The sequence below is a fragment of the Schistocerca piceifrons genome, chromosome 4 (genome assembly GCF_021461385.2).
Source record: "Schistocerca piceifrons isolate TAMUIC-IGC-003096 chromosome 4, iqSchPice1.1, whole genome shotgun sequence".
Taxonomy (NCBI): Eukaryota; Metazoa; Arthropoda; class Insecta; order Orthoptera; family Acrididae; genus Schistocerca; species Schistocerca piceifrons.
This window is the reverse complement of record NC_060141.1, coordinates 329,974,152-329,991,088: the sequence shown is the minus strand read 5'-3', so window position 1 is coordinate 329,991,088 and position 16,937 is coordinate 329,974,152. Positions and strand designations below refer to the sequence as shown.

At 41.9% G+C, this 16,937-nt stretch overlaps 1 protein-coding gene across 1 annotated transcript in view; it reads right to left on the bottom strand.

Annotated features, from left to right (window-relative positions):
- Nucleotides 1-16,937, bottom strand: part of LOC124795343 (glutamate receptor 1-like) — a 680,176-nt gene that overhangs the window by 296,780 nt on the left and 366,459 nt on the right. The window contains exons 5-6 of the mRNA XM_047259331.1: nt 16,312-16,432; nt 3,250-3,414 (exon numbers count right to left, since the gene is read on the bottom strand). Of these exons, the coding sequence (XP_047115287.1) occupies nt 3,250-3,414; nt 16,312-16,432 (286 nt within the window). The remainder of the gene's footprint in view (nt 1-3,249; nt 3,415-16,311; nt 16,433-16,937) is intronic.

Below are 16,937 nucleotides of genomic sequence, written 5' to 3'. Positions count from 1 at the left end.
AGCTCGAGTAACCAAGATTTTTGTGAGGTAAGTGATTTGTGAAACGTAGAGGTTAATGTTAGTCAGGGCCATTCTTTTGTAGGGATTTTTGAAAGTCAGATTGCGTTGCGCTAAAAATATTGTGTGTCAGTTTAAGCACAGTCTTGTTTAATTTTTCAAAAGGGGACGTTTCACGCATCTGCAACTGCCAGATAGCATATCAAGTTAACATAACTCCAAAATTAATAGTATAAATGAAAAATCGAATGCGAATGCGAATGCGAAATCACTCAAAAATTTAAACCAATAATTACAACATTCTCGAAAATGTTGAAATTCCCGGGACCGACAGCTTGCCAGCATCACTATAGGTGAGAGGCAAAAATAGCCGAGATTCTCGATTTATAGGATAGATGAACTATCTGTATACACAATTAAGTTTACATGGAACCCATGGACCGCGAGGTCTACTTGCACTTCTTCCATTTTTTATGATATGTCGCGATACCTCACCAGGAAACTTTTGTCAGTTTGTAAGTCACTTTCTCCCTCTGGGGCGAAGTCGGTGTTTTCATTGCGTTCCTGAAGTAGTGAATAGGTGACCCTTCGTGATCAACCAAATACGGAAGACAGGGAGAATCCGAATCACGATCCTGGACGTTCCTAGAGATCATTCATGCAAATAAATTTCATTTGTTTGCAAGCAAAAGCTTTTAAAGTACTTGTAACGGGGTTTTTCTCCTAACGTTATTGTTTTGCACATCTACTGTTATTAATCGTTTAGAGTTCTGCAAAACATTAAGGAAATCAGTATGAATTTTTACTTTTGTCCCTTTTTTCTATTAACATCGCTTGTTTTGAATTTTCCTATCCTGGGAATCGAGAATCTCGACTATTTTGGCCTGATCCCTATATCGATACTGGCAAGATATCGGTCCCAGGAATTTCTTTATTATCGAGAATGTTCTAATTTTAGGTTTAATTTCTTTGAGTAATTTCGCACTCGCTGTTGTAATTTTGTGTGTGCCGTTGCAATGTAATGTCTTTCGTGGACTCGTTATTATTTTTTACTGAGCAACGTTAAATCCATGTCTGTATGTAACTTCGTTGTAATTTTAGGATCCTCGGTTTGTTAGGGAAACTAGTATCTGTGAGTATGTTGAGAGGAGCCCTCTGAGCAAGGATGGTGGGCTACGATGCGTTGCAGCTACGAGATACGATGAATATTACAAGTGAAACAGACTTTCTTCGTTTCGGGCAGTGAGCTGCCCATGGTCCGCTTTGGTATGTCAAAAATTATATTGGAATCTATGGAAGGGACGAACTTTTGAACGGTTTGATTTTGGTGAGGTGAAAAATGAACGGGCGGAATGCGCAACAGGTGTGACGCTCGGCCGGCCGTCCACTGTAGTATTCTTGAACTCTGCATTCTGGGTATTAAATTAACTTCATTGGCCTTGTTCCGTTCTGCTTTAGGACCAGTGAGGTTTCGGTTATGGTTTATTCTGACGGAGCGACGATCAGCGAGACAGCGGAACGTCGGCACCAGAGATCTTTCAGCAGTCGTCTCAGGTAGGAAGCTGCCGAACTCACATCTCTGAAGCCACACTGTTGACTGTCAACCGCCATTTATTAAAGTGGTTCACGTAGGTTCAACTCAACTTTCAGTTAACTTTTTAACCTTTCTCGTAGAGTAACGCCTCGAATTAAAATTACATTTGTTCTGTTATGGGCAATTTCAGTGCCAGAGCTCTACGTAGCTGCCATAAACAGTGTGTGCTCACGTAATGGTTATAATTCAGTTAACGACATGTTGAAGAAACTAAGGATAAAGATTGAACAATTTTGTTCTACTGTTGCTGTGAGCTCAAGTTATTAAAGATAGTGCTCTTGAAACGATAGTGGCATTTATAATCAGCTAACAACGACTTGAAGTCGAAAATGTTTACAGCTGCGGCATTTCAATCCACGTTATTACTCATTCCTTATTGCTGACAATTTTATTGCAGTCAGGGATCGTTTAGTTGGTCGTTGATTGCACTTCTTAATAATTAAATTTTATCACCAAAGACGCTCTGAATCCTAACAGATCTAAGTTGCTATCAATAATAAGCCAATAATCATAAAATTTACTAATTTTGTGAAAACTATGTCTGTATGACAAAAGTTACACTATCTATCCATATATCCATCGTCAATAGCAAACAGTAGCCCAGAGCTATTTTTTGTTACAGCAGCTCTTGCTAAATAATGTTTGTTGATATTCAATCTATTATATGTCTCACATATAGGCATTCATTTTGTATATGATTGAAGTGTGCTTGTGTCCCATGTCTGTGATCGCAGCGAATCTTTCTTGGAGGCAGACTCTATCTATCGGATAATACCCGAGGCGTATTAGTTCGGGACAGGAACAGACTGAATAGGAGTTAGATTAAATGAGCGGGCCTGATGCTCCTTCATCCCTACAATTTACGAAGTCTTTTGCTGAACGTTTTGCTACAGTACTTCTACGTGTTATATGCATAAGGGCACTTCCAAATCTTATAAGCTAATTGATAATGTGGGGAAAGGTATCAGCTGCGAATTTACCTGTGGGACACTGTGTAAATCATTGTAGAACGTCTAGCCGAATGACGGTCCCTGTAACTGTTTCATAAACAGTGTTAACCCAACTGCAGTAGTAAATCTGAATCAGTCAAAATATGGAAAAAGAAGTTAGGACCGTTTAAGACTCTCCGTTTACTCTGACCTGTATTCCTGCTTTGTTGCAGTGATGGTTATCGGTGAGAGTTGGCAGTAGCCAGTTGGAAGCGGTGTGTGAACTGTTAGCGGTGTACGTATTCGAGTGGTAGTACCTTGGACCTCTCTGAAGGTAGTTCTATTGGTAACAGGGCTTTCGTTGTTGAGACTGGGGCAGTTAGAAGTTTAGCACTGTCTCGCAAGGCTATTGAGTCTTTGTTAGATTGATTTTATAGTGTAACAGAGCAGGGAATTAGTCTGGTTCCGCTAATAAACGTTTGCAATTAAATCCGCTGACCAGTATGCCGGTTACTTTCGTCTCTCGCGCCATCCATCGCCAGGAGTGCGTGGATTCAGATCGCGGCCGCGAATGCACCTTCGCGCGGCGCCACCGTGTCAATGTACCTGTGTATATTCAGACTTCAGAATATGAATATTTTACGTATATCCGTCAGCGATCATTCGCTGTCCACATTACAGAAAATGCTTCCGTATGAAACACCCGTTCGCCTAATTACTAATACTTACCGATATGTATCCGTGGGATACGGCAGTTGATGAGCTATGGTTGAATTTCCGCCAGCTGTCCAGAAACTGGCGGACGTAAGTTCTGGATGAGTCCACGATGCGAAACCCCGTGATGTTGATAGCGCCGTACTCTATGACTTCGCTCTCCCATCTGTCGTCCATTATCTGAAATAGTATTGCCACTTTTACGACAGACACACACACACACACACACAAACACACACACACACACACACAGGCGCGCGCGTGCGTACAACGTTTATGCCCAGCGCAGGTGCCTGTGCTAAACAAATCAAGCGATATCTATCTACCACATCGTAAGTTTCAGTACTGTAAAATATTGCATAAATTTCTGACACAGAATAATAAAAAATCTTAAAGGAGTCTAAGTTTGGATTTGTAGACATTCAGTGAACATAGCGTAAGGTATTGACCAGATGATGTTCTACTGATGCTACAAACAGACAGATGTGTTAGACGACGTTTCACACAGTTAAGCGAGTTTTGAGCGCTGACTAATCATCGGCATGAAATCCTCAAGCTCATCAACATGCTCTATGGCTCGCTCTGGCGATCGTCTAGAGTGTTCCGTCAGACGATGGTTTTATAAGTGGACACGAGATGGCACCCACATGTACCGTATCGGGTCTGGGGCCACCAGAAAGATGACGAAGCGAGAGGATCGAAGGATCGTGCGGCAAGAAACCAGGGATACTACAGTGTTTCGCCACTCAGTACAAGCAGAAGTACGGGTGCCAGTTATTCCACAAAACATTTACACACATCTTGCGGATGCATATTAGCAATCAAGGCGCCTTTGTCGTATACTGCCGTTACCACCGAGATATCGGCGACTCCGTTTACACTGGTTCATAGCCAGATCGATGTGGACTGCCGCAGATTGGCAAAAAGTGGTGTTTAGTGACCAGTCTCTATTCGTTTGGGGGATTGATGATAACCGTATACCGTTGTGGAGGCAACGCGGTGAAAGGTCCAGTTCCACCAAATCTGGCACGCGCCACACCACCCACATAACCGGCATAATGGCCTGGAGGGCCATAGCGTAGGATATCCGGTCCGCTATAACTGTAGTACGTTGAAGCTTATCGTGTCAGCGAATGTTGACGACATTCTTCAATCCCATGTGGTACATTTCCTACATGGTCTACCAAGAGATTTTCTCCATCAAGATAATGCTCGTCCGCATACGGCTCGGCAAGACTTCCTACGTCATGTTCCGACTCTGCCATGGATGGCCTGTTCTCCGGACATGTCCCCAATAGAGCATGTGTGGGACCTGCTGAAACTCTAGATGCCGGCGCTTCACTTTGTACCTGATTTGGGGATGGCTGTTCAAGATTTTTTGGGCCAATCCATCTTAGGACAACATCAGAAGCCTAATCAACTCGATGCCAGACAGCAAAAGATAGTCCAAGCGCTATTCATGTTGCATTGTATTTGCCTACTTGCACTCATTGCATTTCTTTACATGTATTGATTCTGCAATTAACATTATGCCGAATAAATTTCATTTCGATCCAATCCCCCTCTGTATGTGCGCTATTTTCAGTGCTTCTGAATGCATAAGGGGCGACAAAAATGTTTCAGTTTGAGGGCGATATGCAGCATACATGCAATGCAGCACGACTCCGAAGCGAGTATATAAGCACCGACATTTAGGAATGGGGTCTGTGTGGCATTCATGCCTTTCCGACGTACGTGCGGTAAATGCGGTAACGTGAGCTGCGGCGACGTTATTAAACAAATGCGTCCAAACATGACCAACGTGCTGTTATTCTTTGCTTTGCTGCCGAAGGACAAGCACCGGTAGACATTCATCGTAGAATGAAGAATGACTATGGGGCAATATGTCTGTGGAATGGTGCACCAAGTTCTATGCTTCATGGTAACGCACGTCCCCATATCGCAAATGTCGTAACGCATAAGTTACGACAGCTCAAGTAAGAGACACTAGAGCACCGGCTGTATAATCGTAATCTCTCTCCATGCGATTATCACGCCTTTGGTTACTTAAAAAAGTCCTTAACGTATCGACCATTCCTGTCGGGCGAGGAAGTCCAGCAGGAAGTTATGGAATTCTTTATGCAGCAGGTTTGGCGTACCGATTCAGGAGGCGTTCGAAACGAGACTTCATGACCACTCCTTATAGAATTCATTTTTCTGTTGTCAAGTAGCTAATCAGTGGTGCAGAGCTCTGTAGATATTTATTCCTCTTGGACTCACAATTTAGAAACTTTCACAATCAACAACAGAAAACATCTGAACGACGCCACACTCAGGATTTTCAGACATCTTGTAGTGCAGGATCTCTAGGGGAAATATTGTGATAATCATATCCCACAAAAGAGCATTGTAGAGCTGTTTTCGAAATAAAAGCCTATAACGCAATTTTTGAACATTGACTACTGACCTACCCCGATTTCGCACAGGTGGTAGCTATGGCTGGACGACTTGTCTTTTTTTCTTCTTTATTGTTATCTAATTCCCTCTAATCCCACGAATTAAAAATTTTTGAAATCGGCGATGTTAATGGGATAACATAAGAAATAAGGCTGTCTTCATGAATAGTTTAAAACAGTGATAAAATGTGGGCGGATAGCATAGTTAAAAACATTTAGAAGCACTCGAACTGGAAAATGATCTGCCCTGGGCAGGTAGAGTGTTTATGAAAAGAGCGGTGGGTATGGAAGGAGATGAGAGAGTGGTTATGATGAGAACTTAGGACAGGTAAGAGGTTGAGTTGAGACAATGGTGAGTGCGGGGCAGAAAAAGAGATGGGTGGCTGGTATTGGGATCTATAAATTTGAAAGGAAAAGGAGGTGGGGGCGACAGGTAAGGGGAAAAGTAGGAGTTGTGGTACAGGAAGAATACGAGGAGTGAACCTATAGCGGGACGGCGGGGAGGGGGGGTGGGGGTGGATAGGGGAGGGTGGATTCAGTGTTGGTAGGATCAGTACATGTTGGGGCGGAGTTTGTGGTCCAGGAGAGGAAGACGGTTCAGATTTCATTGAGGAGAGACCCGGAGGGCGTGCAGGTGGATAATGTGAATGGAGAGCGGACGCAATAGAATTGTTGGAGTCGACTTTGCGGATGGTGTAGGTTAATCGGAGGTGTTCAATGTGAGTGAGGAGCGTTGAGAATTTGATCAGTTGCCAAAGGATAATGGTAGCGGAAGGTAAACGGATGCGAAGAGCGAGGTGGAAAGCGTGGCGTTCTAGGACCTGGAAGGACTTGTAGAATTTGGGCATATATCCATGCAACACTTGCGTAGCAACGGATGGGACGGATCAGGCATTTGTAAGTGTGAAGGACAAGAGAGAGGTGCATCCCTATGTTCGGCCATTTTGTGGTTTTAGTAGTCTTAGTATACTGTGAGCTTCCTGTTGGATGGTTAGCAGGTGAGGTTTCCACGTTAGTTGTCGGTCGAAAGTGAGTCTTAGGTATTTTAATGTGGGTAGGATGGTCGTAAATGATGAAGTAGAAATCGTGAAGACGGAAGGTGCGGGTAGTACATCCTATAACACTAGCCAAAGTGAAAATACAACTTGGATGAAATAAAAGTTTGTCACAAATGTCAACTACGCTGATAAAATGTCTTGTCATGGGGAAAGGCTCGTCAGGGATGTCCACCGCATGAGCTTCTAGGGAAGTGATTCGAGTGCTGGTTTCCCGTTGCCTTCCACGGATGATGATGATGAATCGATAATGAGGACAACACAACACCCAGTCCCTGAGAGGGGAAAATCTCCGTCCCAGCCGGGAATCGAACCTGGGTACCTTGGCTCGACAGACGGCCGCGCTGACCACTCAGCTATCGGGGCGGACACGCTGATAACGAAACCGACAATAAAAAACTAAATTTAAATCTTGTTTCCAAGTTAAACTGGGCTGGAATTAACTAAAAATATATTTTATTAGTATTCGTCTTCAATCCCTTCCCATATAGGATTCGAGATCTCCCTGATGGTGGTCACAGTGACGAAGATTCAGGCAACAGCTGATGTGTGTTTTTTGTCGCTATTTCGAGCCTGGGCTTGTAGCAACATGGAGAAGGCGAAGAAAAAGGGAGGAACGGAGTATGTTTTATTTAAGGATACTTTAAGTCTGTTACAAGCTGTGTTCTTTGAGTGTGCTAGACGAATATGCTACTAAAATGTAGTTTGTGTGTGTGTTCATTGTAGTTCCTGTGATTCAATATGCGTCGGAAATGCGTAAAGAGTGCTGACAAGTTTTGCTACATTTGCCGACAGGCTACACTGAAAACGCAGAGGACGTCAGTAACGCCATTTATTAGGAGGGCGTACAGATTGTACTCTGGCTGTGCAATCGGGGACCGGGGTAAACGCTGGGCTCTTCATGTATGTTGCATATCTTGTGCCTCATGTCTTCGTTCGTGGTTGAACAGTAAAAGATCTTCTACGGGCTTTGCTATACCCACGATCTGGCGAGAACCATGAAACCACGTGAATGATTGGTACTTTTGTATTACAACTTCATTGACACATGGTTTTTCCACGAAGAAAAAAACATTCATTGACACGTCGTAACATGTCCTTGGCCACACGACCAGTCCCTCAGGGAGACGGTCTGCCTGTTCCTGTCCTGCGTGATTGTGGTAGTGACGATGGGGGTAGTGGTACTAGTGCTGTACCGTTACCTTAAAAGTCCAGTACATCGAAATGTCTTGACTTTGTTAGTAAAGATACGTTCACAGAGATTCAAAAAATACCACAGTGTGAACTTAATGATCTAGTCAGAGACTTGGACTTGCCAAAAGATAAAGCAGAACTGTTAGCATCATGACTACAGCAGTGGAATTGACTTGATAACATGGTAAATGTAATTGCGCTCCGTAAGTGATGTATGCCATTCCTTCCGTTTTTCGAAAGTGAAAAAAACTTGGTATTTCGTAATGGTGTACACGGACTAACGGCAGGTAGGGGTATTGACTAGAAAAGTGATCATTGGAGGTTGTTCGCCAGCTCCTCCAAAGTAAGTCTCAAGTGTGTGCTACTGCATAATGCCAACATGTTACTATCGATTACGGATGGGTACGGTCCTTACATGAAGACACATATGATGACAGGAAACAGTTCTTGTTGCGATTAAACTATGAGAAGTTTAAATGGCAGATTTCCACCGGTCTGAAAGTCATAGGCATATTACTTGGACTACAACACAGCTACACGAAATTCCGTTGCTTCCTGAGCCTCTGGGATTGACGTGAGCGCCAGTCACCTGACCCGGTATCTCATAATGTTATGCACGAAGCACTTGTCGAATGCAAGAACATAATTCTCCATACTATTCATATAACAATGGGCCCAATGAAAAGCTTCGTTAAGGCCATGGACAGCAATGGGGAACCATTTATCTATTTGCGCGAGTAATTACCACGTCTTACAGAGGCGAAAATAAAAAAAGGGTTTTCGTGGGTCCCCAGAAACGAAAGCTACAAGGATGAGCGTTTCAGCACCATCCTGATAGGTGATGAGAAGTTGGCTTAAGATGCCTTTGTTCAAGTGTCAACAAACTTTCTAAGAAATAACAGGGCAGAAAACTGTAACTGCTACAGTAGACTGCCGTGCAACAAGTGCTTAACGCTAAATTTCCTAGATCCCAACAACTGTGTTGCTGTAACCGACGAGCACAGAGCAAGCTTCCACCAGTAAATTTCAGGCATGGAAATCACATACCATAGAACGTGGAGTGCATCAATGGTAGCCGAGTAGTTGCGTCCTTAGTGACCTTCCTCGAATGGATAACACCAAGGTAAATATAAGGCTAAAACGTAGAGTTATCAACTTCAAATCGAGAGCTAATCTTGCGTTTTCGTTACCATGTCGTTATTACCACACCCGAAAGCATAAAGATCACCTCTTTTATGCCAGCTGCAGAAAAAGTAAAATTTTGTAGGCTAGTTTAGTTATTGCCTGCATTTTGGGACTTGTCTGGCGTCGTGGCAATAAATTATACGCGCCAACTCTCCTGATGCATCTGTTTTTCTATTAGTGAAAACTAGCCGTCATATACAGACAGGAATGTCTGACGTGTGAGCAATTTATAATATGTACAGAAGACATACGTAAAGGAGCATAAATTCTGGTCAAGCTTCGCTGCTCTCAGGTGTTATGGCATCTGTTTACTTTATTGCTTTTCCCGCCAGATGTCGCTTCAGCTGTGACTGTCCAGCTCGTAGCTCCAATGACTGCCACGATGTATCACTCCAGACGCCCATCAAATGTGGAACAGGAAACAATACTTAAAATACAGACTAATCATTACTATAATTATAAATTATGTACACTAACGTCCTACGTGACTCAGTTTATCAGTGAAAACTCTATCAAAATCTCAACAGTAGGTCCTGAAACTGGACTTCACAGGAGATAGAAAACCAGACTCGGGATTTCAATAATATTCTTAGACTTTATAACATTTTTACACAGTTTATAATTTAATGAGCTGATGAGACTTTAAAAAGAGAATTTTCGTTTGCCACTTTTAAATTCTTCTTTCAGTTCATGGCGATTAATTTTTCTTATATGGCGTTTCCTAATGATAGATTACACGAAAAAATTAAAAAAATATCTCATTACAGTGAGAGTTTTAATCTGCTCTCACACTATTGTTACTTGTCTACAATGACGGCTAAAGCCGCCACAACAGCTCAGTTAAATTGCGCTGCAATGACATCTACAGTCCTCTTAATGCTGTAATAGCGATAGTTACTGTTTTTGGGAACTGTTTCCGATTGCTAGTAGCATAGAAATCCGGAAGAGAACTTTTTTATTTTATAAATGACATTATATTGTATAGAAAATACCTACATGATACCTCATGAATCAGATACCTGTCTGTCAGACGTTCTGCATCTTAAGATATCTTGTACTTTTCCGGCAACTTTTCATCAATTCAGTATACATCATAAAAATAAGTGTACAATGTGCGTGCCGCAAAAACTCAGAAACGAGTCTCTGTACGATGAAGGAAGTTATATGGTGTAGTACCCCTCTGTCCCCCATCCACGAAGAAGGTTCCCGGTGTTGCTTTTGAAGATATAAGAGCTAGGAAGTTTTTCCTTCTAGAAATCTCTAGAACATTCCAGAACTTTCAGGGGTGTTCGAGAGCATTCCACAACACTCCAGACTGTTCAAGAATGTTCGACAATGAACCGGAATGTTCTGGAATCTTCGGGAATAGTCTGGAACATTTGGGAAGATTCCAGAATGTTTGGGAACATCCCGGAACAAATGGTTCAAATGGCTCTGAGCACTATGGGACTTAACATCTGAGGTCATCAGTCCCCTACAACTTAGAACTACTTAAACCTAACTAACCTAAGGACATCACACACATCCGTGCCCGAGGCAGGATTCTAACCTGTGACCGTAGCGGTCGCGTGGTTCCAAACTGTATCGCCTAGAACCGCTCGGCCACCCCGCATCCCGGAACAATCCAGATCATTGTGGAACATTCCAGAACATTTCGAATGTTGTGAAACGTTCTGGAACGTTGTGGACGATTCCAAGCCTTTTTGGTTTGTTGTGGAATTGGCCACTGGCGGGGCTAGCTATTGGCAAAAACCTGTGTTGGGTTCGAGCGTCAGTTTCTTATCAGTGACGAAGGGAGGAACCAAAAAAGTGGTGCAGTGATTGAATAAAAACAAACAGCGAAGTGTGAGTGATGAGAACGATACATTGACTGAGTATAAATCGAAAACAGAGTGTGTAAAGTGTACTTAACGAGAATGAGCACCGTGACAAGCAGAGAAACCGAAGAATAACGAAATGAAGGGATTGAAGAATCAAGAATTGCGGCACAGTCTTATAATAAAAGACAGCGAACTCAAGCTGGACATGAAAATATTACCCTACGAGAAGCGATGACGAGGACAACTAAATAGTACAACCTATCAAATGAAGCCTTCTACTACGACCCGACGAAAGAATATAACAAACACAAACACGTCGCAATCGGGAAAAATAGATAACATCTGCCAACTCTGCAACGCGAAAAAATTCAGTAGAGAAACATCGGGATTCTGTTGAAGGAATGGAAAAATTCTATTACCATCACCGGAAGCCAGAGTTTTTTCATTACATGACTGGGGAAACTCCAGAATCAGTTTCTTCCGAATATAAAAGCGTACTACACCTGCATCCAAATTATTTCTTTCGGTGTCACCTAAGTCAACACTAAAGAGATAAAATCGATTTGCTTCTTCCATCCGACAACAAATCTGTCACATCATGGGATCAAAACTACCACCACCCAACGAAGAGCACATATCTCTGCAAGTCTATTTAATCGGAAATGAAGAAACAGAAATGTATCAACGATGCATAAATGTCAGTGGATTGAGACGAGAAGTAGTCCAAGATATCAGAATGATCGTACACAAATACAGTCAACAAATACACATATTCAATACAGCACTTGACCGAATGATTTCTGATGACTGTGAAGTTATAATTGGAAACGACAAAAGACCACGTGGAGTACACGAATGTCGATCTAATGCACCTCAGATATTCGCACTCGCCATCATAACTGTGCACAAGGAAACACAAGCCGTGACATAATTGCACAAAGAAGAAGAGAACGTGTACAACATGCTGCAGAGACACACCGTTCATGTGTGGCCTCCAGCATCCTCTAATATTTCTGCACGGAGAGAACGGATATCTTTTTAATGTGAAAAAAAAAATCCAACTTGAAACAGGTGTAGAAACAAAAGGAAAAAAAAGGGTCACTTCGAAGGAGTTCTACGTTTACTGCTTAATGACCAGATACAATGAAACATACAGTCACATTCTCAACACTCGCCATTTGTTGCAACAATTTCTGGTGGATATGTACGCAAATATAGGAGCGGAACGGATGGCTTACATAAGATTGAATCAAAAGAAACTACGCACGGTAGAACGCGCCCACCTTCGAGACGTAATCATAAATCACGGAAGCACTGACGACACTAGAACGCTCATCATGCCTAGGAAGTCCTAGACACATGGATAAATACACTCAAGATGCCATGACCAGGTAAGAAAATATGGACCACCTGACCTCTTCATAACACTGACATGGCCGGCTGGAGTGGCCGAGCGGTTCTAGGCGCTTCAGTCTGGAACCGCGCGACCGCTACGTTCGCAGAGTGGAATCCTACCTCGGGCATGGATGTGTGTGATGTTCTTAGGTTAGTTAGGTTTAAGTAGTTCTAAGTTCTAGGGGACTGATGACCTCAGCTGTTAAGTTCCGTAGTGCTCACAGCCATTTGAACCATTTTTGAACAGTGACATGCAACTCTTTGTGACTTGAGAAGACTAAACTTTTACGTCACAAGCAGTGTAAATCACTCTGCAAGAAAGTAATGATCTGAACGTAGAACATACATGATAAATTAGAGTATAAAATGAAAAAGAAGAATGAAATGGAACAGTGACGGTAAATCAGACTTCAAAATAATTAGTCAGTTTTCAAGCTTATATTCTAATGAAAGGACATCCACATGCTTCTTTTTGAAGAATGTTAATGTTTATCTTTAACCTGAGCTTCAAAGTCCCACTCGATTAAGTTCAATATAATTATCAAGTCTTCTTCAACACTACGTCTGCTTCTGTATTTATTTTCAATGTACAACAACTAATAAAACCCACTTTCAGACGTGTAAGTAGCAACGAACGACGGTGTGAGGTTTCCGTGTCTTTGCAATCCTAAAACCAGTCAAGTATGAGACTTTTATCAGGTTAATATAAATGTAAACAAATTTGTCATATATTGGAATTCCTGTTTACAAAACACAGATATCCTTAGAAAAAAGTCAATTAGTTTACCGAGTAACTCGGAGTGCTTACAGCTTTGATGACAATTTAATAACGAAGGCTTCCTGCTTTGATTTGAATGCGTTCCTAATCATACAAAGCGTTGGAAAAATGGGTTGTCACTGATTTCTGTACCGACCTTTGCTGAAAAGCCAAGAGGTAAGTAGGTTTAATTATACTTGTGGTTAGGTGTAGCTTAGGTTTTTTACTGCATCCTTGACGGAGGAAAGAGCTTTCTGGCTTAAAAATCGCTTCATGCTTAACTTAAAAATCGGTCACATGTAATTCACACAGTCAATTTTAACTTCAGTTCACAGTTATAGTACTCAAAATCAGCTTTGGAACAGCTTTCTTCGTATTACGATACCATTTAACTCAACATCAAACAAAGCGACAACAACAGCAACAAACCATTCATTGCATAATGACTACTGCAGCGCCTCACATTGCAACACTGGAGAAGTTGGCAGAAGTTGCAAAGCGACATGATAAGTTTCGCTCAAAGTATCGTCTATGTCAAAACAAGATGAATCATTGCCGGCCAAGGCAGAGAAGAGTAATGAGGGATGGGGTGGCGGGAGGGGGGGGGGGGAGGGTACAACCCTGTGTTTTGCGTACAGTCCGAAACAAACGTTCTTTGATAAGTCCATTTTCTTTAATGCTACACAGATGGTACTTTTATTGATCAGTTTTCTCACTATAATTTTACTTTACAAATAAAGTCACATAATGGAATAATTTTACCTTTATTAGTGCGTGTTCCGTTTTCTTTCGCGCGTACGGCCTGAAATGTCCTCGCGTATAGCCAGTGGTTCGCGTACCGCCGTCTGGAAACCGTCATCTTAGACGCGTATTAGCGAGTCCTTAGTTAATTGTAAAAGAAACCCTTTTTTATATGAGATTTTTGTGATGCTAGCCCCAGGCCTGTAACATAGGCAGCCTACACGATAATGCGACTCTGCGTCTGTCAGTGAATCACACGCTACGGTGATCTGACTTCCAACCACAGCCAACTGGTGAATAAGAACTAAAGATTCCATCAGAAATCGTAGCTTGCGCATGTAAAAAGGCTTTGTGTGCGAATTTGTGACGTGGGTACTTGAAAAACATTTTTAATGCAAATCCGAGCGTACACTAGGCTATTGTTGTACTGAAGGGTATTCGCATTTGGAGGAGACCGGATCAAATCTTTGACAGGCGATCCTGTCGAAAGCTTATATCAAATGGTAGAATTCTACCACGTTTTTAATTATGTCGCCTTCTTGTCAGTCTGCCTGCTCGGACAAATTTTACAACTGATTTTCAACTAACTTCCAAATGACCTAGAGACTTAAAGCTTTCGACTCACCCAGAACACGATCTCAGTGAAATGTTAAAACGCTTTCTTGTCTGAAGTGTTGTGGTGTGACGGAGAGCAATTCGTTTAACACGTTTTTATTTAGATGCTTTCTTTTACAGTTGATTTTAAATTAATTTCTCGATAAGATAGAGACACGAAGCTTTCAATATACCTCATAATTGGATGACAATGCGATATTAACACGCTTCTTGTCTGGTTTGTGGCGGAGGGCACTTTGGTCACCATTGCTGTTACCCCTTTTTCCCGTTTCAGTTGCGAACGGTTTTCTGGAAGAACAATAGCACGTAAGACTCCGTCTGAGCTCGAATGTGTGTAATTTTTACCTTCACCATCTTTTCGTAGCGATACGTAGGAGAGAGCAATGTATTGGTTGAATCAAGTGAACAGAAACCGACCGTAAAAAATGTTCAAATGTGTGTGAAATCTTATGGGACTTAACTGCTATGGTCATCAGTCCCTAAGCTTACACACTACTTAAACTAAATTATCCTAAGGACAAACACACAAACCCATGCCCGAGGGCGGACTCGAAACTCCGCCGGGATCAGCCGCACAGTCCATGACCGCAGCGCCTTAGACCGCTCGGCTAATCCCACGCGGCAAATCGACCGAAAAATTTCACATACGCAAGACTAAAAATCAGAAAATCATTATATCAAGTAAACTAAACACTTATTTAGCCATCTTTCACAATCTTTATTATTACCGTACGACCTATGTTTTGTATTAAAAGCCCATTTTGTGGTACGTAACTAATCCCAAAGATGAGAACGAAACGAAGATAAACACGTCAACTTTTTACAATATCGAGTCTTGACTTACTCTCTGAAAGTTATTTCTGCTGATAATCTTGATAAAATTACAAAGTTGTGAAATAAGACTAAAAAAGTGCTTCGTTTAGTTAATATAATATACAATGTTTCACCAAGAACCCATAGCTGAATTAATTAGTTTGATTAAGAAAATAATTATTTAAAATGAAATTAAATTTTAATTCACTGCGTTTTAAAGCGGACTAAAAGGTATAAACTAATTTCTTCTGGCCCACACAAATTCGTAACTCCACAGAGATAGCTCTGAAAATCTGTGATTGTGAATTTTTAATAGCTGTCAGAGTGCTTGTGAGATTTAAAAATAAAACCATAGGGTGCATGAAATACATAATTAATGAGTGATTCGTCTTCTCAGAATAATGTATTGCATACGCTCCATGTTTTTCGTTTCAAATCTTATAGGTATTTTCATAGCTATTGAAAATTCACAATCTCATATTTTCCGGATTATCTATTTTGGATTAGTATTCTGAATGGACAAACTGACTGTTAGCTTCTGTCTCGGGTTCTTCGGTCGACGTTCGTTCGAAGATTCTTCTGACGTTTCACAAGCATCAGTGGCTGACATTGCCAAAGCCACCAGCAGTGGAGAGTGAAGCTTTGACAATGCCATCCACTCGTGCTGGCGAAACGTCAGAAGAATCATCCGACGAACGTCAGCCGAAGAACCCGAGACAAAAGCCAAAAGGCAGTTTGTCAACAAGTGGCCACGAAAGCCTAAACAATTTTGTATTGTGTATGCAGTTTGAAGATATTATTTTATATTTTTAGTCCCATTTTAAAACGTCGCATAGTAAACAATGATTTTTATTTAAAGAATTATTTTCGTCTGAAAAGGTCAAAGCCGATTTTTCCAGGTTCTTTCCAAATCCATGTTGTGCTCCGTCTCTAATGACCTTGTCATGGACGGAACGGTAAATTCTAGTTTCCTTCCCTTCTGTTCTTAATCTGGATTTGAGAGGGACAAAGTTCAAAACATGGTAGGTTTACTTTGCTGTATATCGTCGTTTACACTTTATACTCACCAGCCCGCTCAGGAGGTAGTGGTAGGTCCGCTTGCCGAGTGTAATGTCTCGCACGTGCGTCACCACAATCTCCTTCGCCATCTCTGTCGGGCAGTCCAGTATTACGTACTTGTTGCTCCACCTGCGACAGTTGAAAATTACTCATTATTACATTTTCCCATAACAACTGGTCTATGCGTACTTGTCTGTCTAGATTGCGGACTCAGCACAAGGCCTCCATTTGCCAGCAGAACAGGCAACGAATGGAGCCTGAGGCGCTCCAGAACTAACTCCAACTGCACAACGACTGGCCCCTTCCACACCACATCTACATACATCGCAAAATACCGTATGGTGCATGGCGGAGCGTACCTCGTACAACTTTTAGTCATTGTCTTTCGTGTTCCAGTAGCGAACAGAGCGGTGGAAAAACGACTGCTTATAGACTTCTGAACTATCTCGGATGTCTCTTGTTATCTCGGTGCTGCGCGAGATGTGCGTTAGTGGCCACAGGATCGTTGTGCAGCGTTTCTAAATACCTGTTCTCTAAACTTTCTCAACAGTATTTCACGTAAAGAATATCTACTTCGTTCCAAATATTCCCATTTGAGTTCACAGAGCATTTCCGAAACACTCGAGGAGCGGTA